The sequence below is a fragment of the Gallinula chloropus genome (assembly GCF_964237585.1).
Source record: "Gallinula chloropus genome assembly, chromosome: 6".
NCBI lineage: Eukaryota > Metazoa > Chordata > Aves > Gruiformes > Rallidae > Gallinula > Gallinula chloropus.
Window position 1 is genome coordinate 28,277,976 of NC_140091.1, and position 11,827 is coordinate 28,289,802.

The 11,827-nt window shown below is 43.0% G+C and overlaps 1 protein-coding gene across 3 annotated transcripts in view; it reads right to left on the bottom strand.

Annotated features, from left to right (window-relative positions):
* Positions 1–7,361, bottom strand: part of KCNT2 (potassium sodium-activated channel subfamily T member 2) — a gene marked incomplete at its 5' end in the record, with an annotated part of 130,764 nt that extends 123,403 nt beyond the window's left edge. For all 3 annotated transcript variants that reach the window (XM_084266334.1, XM_084266333.1, XM_084266332.1), the window contains one exon: positions 7,267–7,361. In XM_084266334.1, coding sequence (XP_084122460.1) covers positions 7,267–7,361 — 95 coding nt within the window. The remainder of the gene's footprint in view (positions 1–7,266) is intronic.
* Between the last annotated feature and the right edge of the window lie 4,466 nt (positions 7,362–11,827).

Consider the following 11,827-nt stretch of genomic DNA (forward strand, 5'->3'; position numbering starts at 1 on the left):
ATTTTGAAGTCGAGAAACCAATTGCATGCTGCTGAAATGGTTGGCAGATTTATTTTACAATGAAACTATTTTGAAGATTCAGGCATTTCTGATGCTTCAAGTGATCTATTTCTTTGTTACAGGGTAAAAGGGAGACAATATGAATCAATGTTACCATTTGTTACAGACGTGTCATTCTGAGAGCAATGAGTGGGGCAGCACAGAAGTTTACTGTTATAAAATAAATAATCAGAATCATTGGCTGTGATAGAATAATAATCATAAAATTAAGAGAGAAACCATTTGGGAAAGAACTGCTTCAGTTCCCCATGGATTATTATAGTATCTGCCAGATGTAAAGTAGCATGTATCAAGTTCTAGATGGAAAAATAAGAGCTTTAGAGTAATAAGTGTATAATTAAGTAATGATTGAAATACCAAGCACGTTTACAAACTGTGCATCATGTTGTCCCAGAGGAGGAAGACTACTTGATCTGCATGAGTTTTTAAGCTGAGACACTTAAACCTTTTCTGCACGTAGAAAACTTTTGCTGGGACGTACCACTAAAGCCCTCAGACAGGTGCAGTTATAACAGAACTGAAGTATTCCTCTTTTTTCATGTCCTTAACACAATTCCAGTGTCTTCTAGTTTAAGTGGAATATAGAAATAATACATATTTGTTTTCATTGCTGTTGAAAGAATGTTGCTAAAACAGAAATTAGCATGAGGCTGCCTTCTATAAAGCCTTACTTCCTCCCACACAAGTAAATGGATTCCCTCATTTAGCTATAAAAGGGGCGAAATCCCTAAAATTAAGGTAAATTTAGAGGGATGGTGACAGTGACAGTTTGCTTACAGGGGACTGTACTCCTAAACCTGCCACAAAAGCAAAAACGCAGACCTCTCAGTGTGGCCAATGCAGTGGTTTTACAAATGTTAATATTCTTCTTTACTGCTTTTTTTTTTTTTTTTAGATGGTTTTCCACGGTGGTAAAAGCCTTGGCCTATACACACAACAATTTCTTCAGGTTAGAGCAACTCAAACTTTCTAACTACTACTGTGCAGAGGCTCACTGCAGATATGAAAATATTTGTTCTTGTAGTGAATTAGACCATCAAGATCTTGAGCAACTTCAATCAAAAAATCAAGTTTTTAAAATAGAATTTAAGCTTCTAAATAGCTTTATTTTCAAAAATTAAAAGGACAAATCAAAGTAATTTTGACAATATTTGCTTAAGTAATTTTCCTTTGTAGACCATTAAATGGAAGAACTCATGAAAGCTAACAGGTTTTCTAAAATGAGGAGGCCAAATTGACTGAAATATTTCTTGAAGAGGAGGATTATTTTGAAGAAACCATAATAGAATTTGCTTTTGAGGAAATTATAATAGAATTTTTGTGCAAGTTGAATCTAGACTCAGATATTTTAAATCACTTGATTCAGAAATGTGTGGGCTTTTTATCCCCTTTTAGTTTAACAATCTCAGGTGATTTCCAAAAGGAAAGGCAAGGGGAGGGCTTTACTAATTCACACTGTGACAAATGACTGTTAAAGTGCCTTCTCAGATTTACAGTAGGGAGTTCTTTGAAAGTCACCAGTCGACATGACAGCCAGCAGTATACAATTGTCCAAGTGATGTGTGGAGGTGTTCTGTATTATCTGAATCTCTTTTCTTTCAAGATAGGTGGTAATGTTCATTAATGCACGAAACACGTCAGAGGAGAAAGCTGATTTTACTTTAGTCCTTTAAGTATCCCAACATAAGAACGGTTCTTGCACAAAAGTAAAATTTAGCTCTATAGTTTCAATATTAAAGTATCTACCTTAGCAAAATGACTCAAATTTCAAGTGGCACAGTAATAGTGACTTTTTTCCTAGAATATAATAGTTCTGTTTACAATACTAAAAGTTAACGGGCAGCAGAATGAAATAGTACTATAAAATAGATATTTATGATTGTCAAATGACATGTTCATATGACAGACTGTTAATTCAGCAGTTCAAAGCCGGAATATCTACTTCATGGTCTCTTAATTAATATTTTTATTCGGCATTGATAAAATTTACCTTGGTGTACAAGGTCCAAAGAAAGTCCAACATACTGCTTAATTTTACCAAAACCCAAAGGGACTTAGAGTGTAAAAGGTATATAAACCAAAAAATGCTACATACAGTTTTATGAAGTCAGCAACATGAATCTTACCCCACGTATTTTAACATCCGTATGTTTCTCTTTTTCTTTAATTTTTTTTTAAATAATTACTCAAATTAAAAACTTGGTCGTTTTTGTTGGGTTGTTTTTTCTTTTCTTTTCTTAGGACTCTAGGAGAAAATGCACTTGCTGTCCGTATATAAGGGCTATACTGTGTATTACAGGAAGGAAGGCACCACACATAAGCAGGTCTGTGCTTTACAAATGCATCACCATATATGCATAACCTGAGTGCATGACTGTCCAGGAAATGTAGAGAACCACAAAGAGAGAACTAGGAGCACAAAGGGAAGAAGGATGTAATGTTGAAGCGTAGAGGTTACCTTCACAATAAAATGACTTTGAGCCTCTCTGGGCTCATCTTTAAATTACACTTGCCCAGGCACTGATGTTAAATGGCCCAAAACAGCCTACGTATGTCTCGGAAAACTGTTCCAGCTTCCCAAATCGGTTGACTCCCTGCAACTTTTCTGCTTTGAGTGTTTCCTTCGACACTCAAACTGCCAAATCATTCCTGGGCACTGCAGTGTTCAAGACAGTTTTGGCTAGCTGGCTACAGCCAAAGCATGCAAAGGAAAATTTGAGCAGTTCACTAATACAAGCAGACGTGTTTCAAAAGCGTTCCCACACTCCAGGCTTGCTTGAACTTACTAAAACAAATGCAACTTTTCTATCTTTATAAGCTTCTAAAGAACAGACTGGGCATTAGTACATAAATGGCTTACAAAATGTGTGGTAAACTGTGCTCTGCAAGATACCTTACTAAAAAGCAGTGATATCAACATAATGTATGGGTTTTTTTATTTTTAACTCAGAATTATTTCTTTACATCTCTAATGTCCTATGGTTTGGCTATTCTGAAGTACATGGTAACTGCATATCTAAATAAGAAAACATTTTTTAGTGAAAAACTTCCTCATTGCATCTTTTGCAAGCTTACGTGGGAGCCTAAAATAAATATATTCTTTTCTCCTCATCTCTGAATCAAATTCTTTGCCAGCTTTGAACATGTCAGGTTCAAAGGTAGGTAGGATATTTTCTACTTGTACATGTGTTGCTCAACAACACAGCTGGTAAGACTAAGGATTGATGGTCGGTTAATCACCAAGTTCCTTTCCCCAGCAGCCAAGATGAAAGACAAACTGCATTGTGATGGTCAGGAAACATCTCAGAATACCCAGCAAATCAAAACAGTTTATTTCAAGTTCAGATACTTTCAATAATGAAAGCAACTTTGAGATTCTCAGAAGGATATTAGCGATATTTACAAAATTCTTGAAAAAGTCAGTCATCTTAATCTTCTCTTTACTCTCAGCCTAGTGACTGGAATATTTACACAGAAGAAATGTGGTACAATACCCTACCTGACACAGAAATAACCCATCTGATGCACACACACATGCTTTAGCTGCTGGGCTGATTTTTTGCATGCTGACTTGTGGAAGCTTTTCAGATTGATCCAGGAAACATTTGAGTATTTTATATAGTGACAGGAAAGTTATCTCTCTGAGTAAATGAGTATTTAACTATTCCATATAAAATGTGTGTACTTCATCTCCACTGTTTTCAAAGGGAACTGGGTCTTTTGAAAATCTAACCCTTCAAAAAACAAAACTGGTTTTAACAAACTTTTTTTTTTCTCCCCAGGAAGAAAATCATTCAACAAATTCAAAAATCTTAATTTTTCAAAATAGCTTATTTACTGAACAAGTGCATTTTCCAAAGATTCACCATGTTCTTCTGCACACAACAACTTCTTTTATGAAAAATGATATACAATCCAATTTGGTGGTTTGTGGAATATGACAGCCCAGAACCCATCTGTTACTGAAGCCAACTGCAAAGTTGGTGAGGAATCTAAGCTATGCAAATAGAATTCTTTTTTTCTGGGAGAGAAATGCAAAAGCAGTGAGATGGATGCCACTGTATTGGAGAAGGTATGAGTAAGAAATGGACAATGAACTAGACACCAAAAAAAGAAGTCTAAGTAAAGCTACAGCACAGGAGAAGTTCTCAAGAAAAGATGATTGGAAATCTGTCTCCCAAACAGGTACAGATCTAAGAACAAAATTCCTGAATCAGTTCCATTACATTCAGCTAAGCATTTTAGTATGTGCACATTTTGTAAATGAGCAGGTTAATTTAAAAGAAATAGACGAACAAAATGTCCTGCTAAAGAAATGTAACCAGTAAGGTTTCAAAATTGGGTACTATGCTTATTCAAGAAATAGATCTTCCAGAAGAAGAAAGGAGAGGTTGATAGCATTTCAGCCACATTTATTATTAAATACTACCATATGACTTACTGGCAAACTGTGCTACCAAAATTGTGATTCGGTGACATAGAATCCTGGTTGGTTTGTGGCAAATGAGAGGAATAATTCTATCTCCTCTCCCCTTTGAAGAATCAACAAGCATCTGAAAACACAGAGATGGAACATATGCTTTCCAGACAGCAAGAAGTGAGCATCTTCCCAGAAAGGGCAGAATGGAAGGAGAAATGAGAGAACGGAAGGATGAACAGACTGGGAAGATCAAAAAGGAAGTAGGACTAAGATGGAAGACAAGAAGTGCAGCTCATAACAAACCTGAACTTCACAGACCACACAGACAGAAAAACCCTTGATAAAAACCAGACTTCCAGAATTCAAAATTATTTCCAGCATCTCGGCCAAGACCCAATGGTTTATTTTGGAGGTTATCTTTATTCTGTGCCATTGAATAGCCATACTACAAGACTACTTCATCTGTACTTTAGTGTTCAGATATTCTTTTCATAGCTAATATCCATTCCATTGAAGAGGGGATGAGCAACACCTTTGGCAATACCTGTATTGCACACCAATTAGAACAGAACACAGATGTACTTCACCAAAACCAAAGATGAACCAGTTACATAAAGGTGCAAAGACAAAAAAGCAAACTATCAAAATAAGATATAATACTTATCATTACTAACTAAGCTATTGATCTCACAGTCCCCACAGGCCTGCAGTCTCTCATTAATATTTCTTGAAAGTATGTCTCATGTTGTAAATAGTCCATTTTACAATATCTCTATGCAGAATATGCACACTTTTTCTATAATGGACAGTAACAAAATACCAGCACCATGGGATTGGATTAATATTTCAGTATTAGAAGTTAGACCCTCCTGTACAGAAAAAACAAGAATCTGGACAGGACCCTATCGTAAGATAAGCAAACAAAAGACAATACTCTAAGATGTTTTTAATAATGGACTTTATTCAGTTAATGGAAAGCTAGTATCAAGAGAGACTGCTAACAGTAACTAGCAGAGCTGGAGAGAGCGCTGCCACAGCCTCGTGTAAAGCACAATCCTGATTACATTGTGGGGAAACAACTGTGCAGGTATCCTGAAACACTACAGCTGTGTCCAGCTTCAGCACAGGACAGTACTTGAAGATCTAGAAAGCCCTTTCCAACCAGCTGTTTTCAGCCCTGTGTTCATATTAGATATTTCAGATTTGCCAGAGGTCTTTCTTACAATTCTTGTATGAATATTAATGAAATAATTAAAAGTAACTATTCATTTTCCACTAGTCTTCTCCAACAGTAATTGTGCTCTGTAATACGTGTATGCCATAATTATACTATCAATACTTTTAAAGGATTAGTTACTTTCATTTTGTTAAGTGCTCATAGACCTGGAGTAGACATTTCTATAGCTAAATGGCTGCTATGGTTTGTGCAGTTGCTTACACACTATTTCCTATTAGAGACCAGATCATGCTTCTTCTGTAGAAGGTAACTTTATATAAAGTTCAAGTCAAACAGCTCATATCAGGGAGGTGCTTGACAGAAGTTTAAAACAGAGGCTGGCAAAAGTGTTAAGCTACAGAGTGGCCCAAAGCTGTGCAGAAAATATTTTGTTGGTGTTGGGCACCAAAACCCTAGCTAAATACAGAATGTTGATAAAATAAGAAAGGTTGTGGGTTTTTGTTTTTTTTTTTCCTGTTCCAGCAGAAAATAAAACGTGGCTAAAACCTAAACAATGCAGATCAGAACTAAAATCAAAGTTTCTGACTGCTGTGTTAAAGACCCATTCTGACACCATCAATATATTGAATTAAAATCGATCCAATACGCAATTATATATTACCAGACAATGTTGCTTTCCTGCCATTTGACCGCAGTAAAAACGTTGCTGCGACGTGGATCTCACACCGCTTTGCGAGATGGGCTGGTGTGACACACCTATTGACACGCCAGCTTGAGCGGGCAGGCAGACAGGCACGAGGCTGCCGTGTCCCTGAATACTGCTCACTGGGCACCTCGAAATTCAGCAAACGATCCCGGTATGTTTATTTTAACCTAACGGTTGGGATTATTTTGATTGTTTTAAAGACATTCTTTCCTTTCAGACAAATACCTTTTTTTTCCCCTATCGATTTTTAATTACACACGCTGACAGCCCTTTGAAATAATTAATAAAGGAATAAGCGGTAGTTACATCCAAGCCTACTAAAGGAGCGTGAGAAGACACTGCATGGGAAGGACCGGGCACGTTGGGCGATACAAACATCCAGTGACCCCCCAGCCAGCCCCTCCGGCAAGCGGCAAACGCGTATTTCGCTTGGGGTTTCCCTTCGGTGCGCGATGCTGTCCGGAGGCGGTATTGTACCCGTCCTGCTCTTCCCCCTGCCACAGCCGTCGGGAAGCGGGAGGTGCTGCCCTCCTGCAGCGGCGGCAGCGCCCCGAAAGGCTACGGGATGCCCCGTGCCCCGGTGAGGAGCGCCGGCCCCCGACTGGCCCCCGGCTGCGGGGCGAGGTACCCGCAGCCCCTCGGCGCACCCGCCGCCGCATCCCTTTTCCCAGGAAAGTTTCCCACCGGGGCCGGCCTCCTGCGGGCGGTGCGTGCCTTCACAGCGCGCTGACCCGCCGGCAGCAGGGCCGGCGGTGCCGGGCACCCCGGTGCCGCCACCCCGACCCTCCGCGGGCCCGCGCCGCCGGGCCGCCCCTCTCAGGCGGCGGCACCGCCCGAGGAGCACCCCACGCCCGCTCTCGGGCTGTGACCCCGGCCCCCCGCGGCCCCGGACCGCGCGCTCACCTGTCGTCGCTCTGCCAGCCCTGGTCGCCCAGCAGCAAGTCCCGAAACCGGTACCGCGGCGGGAGCGGGGGCACCTCGCTGTCCAGGTCCACCATCCTGCCCGGAGGAGGGGAGCACCCGCCGCCGCTCCCCTGCGGAGGGGCGGTCACCCCCCGCCCACCGAAACGGGCGGGGGGGAAAGCCCAGCGGGGCAGGAGGGGCCGGGGGCGGGAGGCGGCGCGGCGCAGGTTGCCCCCCGGGCGGGTGCGGGGGCCGCGCGCACAAAGGCGGCCGGCGCGCGGCGTCTGCCGGCGGCTTCGGGGAGTGGCGGGACCCGCGCGCCCGCGGGGCGCGAGCGGCGCTGACGGACCCCGGGCCGGACGTTCCGCCTCGAGCCGCGGGGAGCCCCGCGCCGCCCGCCCCGGGAGGAGGCAGGTGCCGGCGGGCGGCGATGGGGCGGCTTCGGCGGCGCGCGCCCGCTCGCCCACCCACCCACCCGCCCCGCGCGCGCGCGCACCGCCCGCCGGCTGCCGCGGTTGACAACAAAGAGCTGTCCAGCGCCATGCAAATGTTGTTTAGAGCCGCCGCTGGCAGGCGAGCCAATGGGACGGGCGCTCATTAGCATACTCCAGTGACGGCGCGGGAACCCCTGGCTGCCGGCCAATGGAAGCCCCCTGATTAACATGCAGGGCAGGGGGCTTCTCGCTCCGTGGGGCGCGCTCGGGCCCTGAGGGAACGGGGCTCGGCGGCCTCTGCTGCGGAGACACCTCGGCTCTTGCCACGCGTCGGTCGTGACGCGCCGGCTGGGCTGCCGCGCTGCATCCCCAGGCCCGCCGACGTGGCCGGCGGAGGGAGGCAGCAGGGAGGAGAGCGGCGTTTCTGGCCCCTCGGCGGGCCTTGCCGGGTCTCGGCGGGTCTGGGGCAGGGCAGGGGGCTCCGCGGGGCTGGCTGGGGGCGTTCAGCATGGCGCTTAACTCGGGGTGTCGCCGCACGCCCCACCGAGCACAAGCTCGAGCCTAGCCCCTCCTTTGGGGGCGTTCGTGGGGGTCCCTCACAAGCCTACTTCCCACAGCCAGCAACCCCCCTCTTGTACCGCTGGGTCTCCTTCAGAAGTTCTTTCCTGTAGGCCCCGAATTTTGAAAATCGCAGTGGTTTATCTGGGTGAGCCATAGGCAGCCTCTGCACAGATCCCCTGGTGCTGGTGCTGGGTCATCCGAACAGCCTCGGGTCTTTCCTGGCTTTGCCTCTTACTCATGTTTCATCAGTCAGGCAGACCTGGTTAGTCTGAGCCTGGCTTGTGCAATCTTTCTGAAGTCTCAGGTGCAAACGTGGTAAGGCATCGGTCAGTTTCCACTTACTGGAGGGTTTGTTGTAGGTCAGGAGTGGTAAAATGTGTACAGATACAGGGAAACTGACTTGTTCCAATAACTGAGATTAGTAGGCAATGCGTGAAAGCAGGAGTCACTCTAGAAAGTGTTTGAATTCCTTACGTGACTGATGAGGCCTGTATTACCCATATGAGGATTTGTTTGAATTCGCTATTACCAAATTGAAATGGTGAATAATGTCTCCTGGATTTGTTCTTAAAGGTCCACAGTAATCCAGACTAATTGACATACTTGGCATGTAATGTCCTAGTTCCAGTAAGCATAAATACTGCAACATTTTTGCAACCCGTCACAACTCACCTTCCCGGATTAAGTCTTGACCTGAATTATTCTCTTGTAGCCTTTCTTTCCCAGAGTGAAGCCATGCGTGCTCTTAACGCTGCTGCAGTTTTTTTAAGCGTGGATGAAGTTTTCAGATTTTGCTGAATAAAATCTGTTGCTCTTTGGATAAGAGATAAATGAAAAGTTATTTCCTAAATGTGCTCTAAATACCACATGTTTAATTAGATGCATGCACCCATACTGCGTATTGCAGAGTGAGCCTTCTATTTTTCATTCAGTTGGACTTCTGCTTGGAAGGTAAGGCAGTTAAAAGCTGATATGGCACATACAGTATCACCTTAAGTGTGGCAGCCTGGAGTGTTCCCCATAATCCAGCTCTGAGCTTCACGCTGTGATGGAAAGATTCTACAGGTAACCAACAGGTAATCTAGTGTGGAACTTGGATTATCTCTGCTGTCGTTACATACAGTGCATCTTTCCTTGCTTCTTTAGTACAAGGTTCTTGAGCATAGCTTCTCTGATTGCTGTTCCTTTAGAGACTGCAATGTCGTATCTCAGATCCCCTGAAATCCTGGGATCACTGGGGCATGATACTTCTTTTACAGCTCACTGCATTCAGCATTTACAATGTGCTTCTCAGAGAGGCTTGTCAGATGAAGCAAAACAGATGCAGGTATGTGGCTGAGTTCGAAGCTCTTTGCTTTGGCTGATACAGGAAATAAAATCATGAATTACCCTGCTGCCACATTCCTGCCAGTTTTACTACCATGCTGTGTTCTGAGGTCAGAGTTCTCTAAAAGCCTAATTTAAAAAAAAAAAAAGTCCAGGATCTTTCCTCTTTAGAATATTTGTTATGCTCTGACAGTTTTTCCTTTCTCCACCACTTAAGTTGAACTGGCTGTCTCTGGCTGTCTAGTCTAAGAAGACATTCTTTCCTCACTTAGCCTGACTACTTCACTTTTCTAACAAACCATTATAACATGCAGGCTCCATCCCACCTCCAGTTTTGGCCAGATGAAGAGTTACCCAGGCAAACTGTAGTCCTTTTCTGAAGTCTACGAATCCTAGACCAGTTGGGAAAGTAATGGTGTTTCTACTGTATCTTCTAGCAGCCTCAATTAGTTTTTCCCCTTCAATTGATTAACATTTGTTTTCATACTTGAGGGGATAAGAAGCAGTAGAAGCATTTGCACTTTTTCTACCACAGAAATGCATTTCAGAATGGTCATACCTGACTGCTAAACTAGCAACCTGGCATATAGTTGAGCAAAGCTAATATAAATCACACTCATAACAGACTACAGTTGTGCAATTTATAGAGAAGCTTAGTTTTGTGCTCCTAAGTAACATAAGCTCTTCGTGATATAAAATTATCCGTGTTTTTGCGTGTCTGGGATTAGAAGGCCTGGTGACTGTGAAAAGCTTTAAGTAAATAAAATTGGGAAAAAATAGGTTTTTACTAAGCTAAATCTAGTATTTTGATCAGCAACTCAAAACACCTGGGAAATGCATACCTTCAAGCTGAGGAGACACAGGATCAAGTGTTTGGAGACAGCTGGTGCTATATATCAACTATTATACTGGGTCACTGTGCTCAAGCTAGGCATTCCTTCTGCTGTGTTTGTGTGTCAAAGAAAAGCTGTGAGCCACACTTAGTTCTTTTGAGGTGCAAATGTAGGTTTGTACTCTCGGGATGATTCTGCCCCTGAAAAGTGTCAGAAGCATCTGTGGCCCTGACTTGGGGACTGAAAATAGACTTTACTGACTAGAGATGGGTTGGTAACTCTTTTCATTTACTTAACTAAGAATTTTTTTGGAGGGGGAGAGGGGTGTAACTATGTTACTGTGTTTAGTTCTAGAGAGTGGATATGAATCTTGGATCATACTGAGGTACAGAAAGAACAAAAACAGTATTTAGGTCGCCCTTTTAGGTTCCTTATACTTTTGGTGGTGTGTAGGTAGAACAGGCTGGAACAATGCAAATGGCCTCTGGACTTTTTGAACAATTGCATTGTGTATGCAGGTATACAGGTGTTAATAATACTGTTCTTAATTCGAGCTGTTCTGCCACTCTTTCTAAATCTGAATTATGCTTTCTATTCAGAAAGTAAATCAGATTATTTTCTTTATTATTATTATTATTATTATTATTCAGTTGAATTATCGACACTGACTGGGGGACAATCTTTACTGTTGTTATTGAGACCTAAAATTATTCAGGTAGATCAAAACCAAGTCAGACTGCAAAATGTTAGAGCAGAATCTTGCCCATTACTAACTGGTGAATGCTGAAATACTTCTACCAGACCTCTACCAGTTCTTAGTCCTCTTCCCTCCATTGCTTTGCAGTCATATACCACGACTCAGGGAGTTGTGTGTCCTGTCCATCCCCTCCAGCTGATGTGTTTAATCTAACTGTTGTTTGTATTCTCCTAAGTAAAATTACAAGATTATGGTTGGGGTAAAAAAGAACACTGGCAAAGCTAAACATTTAAAACAAAAGGTAGAGAAGGATGAGGCCTTTATGAAGAAAATGTATGCTAAATCTTCTTAAAAGGTTATGTAAAGTAACATGTATGTAGTGTTCTTCTTTCAAGGAACATGGTCTTAATATTCTCTGAATGGGGTTCATTTAATTCACTGTGTGGACATACACAAGTCACTGTAAGGAGTAGTCCAGGCTGCAGTGGAAAACAACAAATAGAAATGCCTTCTTTGCAACATTCCCATGCTTTCTGCTGTTTGTCTGTTGGTGCTAGTAAAGGGCTAGACAGGCTGACAAACTGACAGAAAAAGAAATGAATAAAACTCAAGCTCATTTGGGGGCTTTTTCCCAGGTGCTCACTTTTTTTATTATTATTTTTCTTCCCCATAATTAAGAAGTATCTGGGTGTCTGTGTCACTAAGGAGAA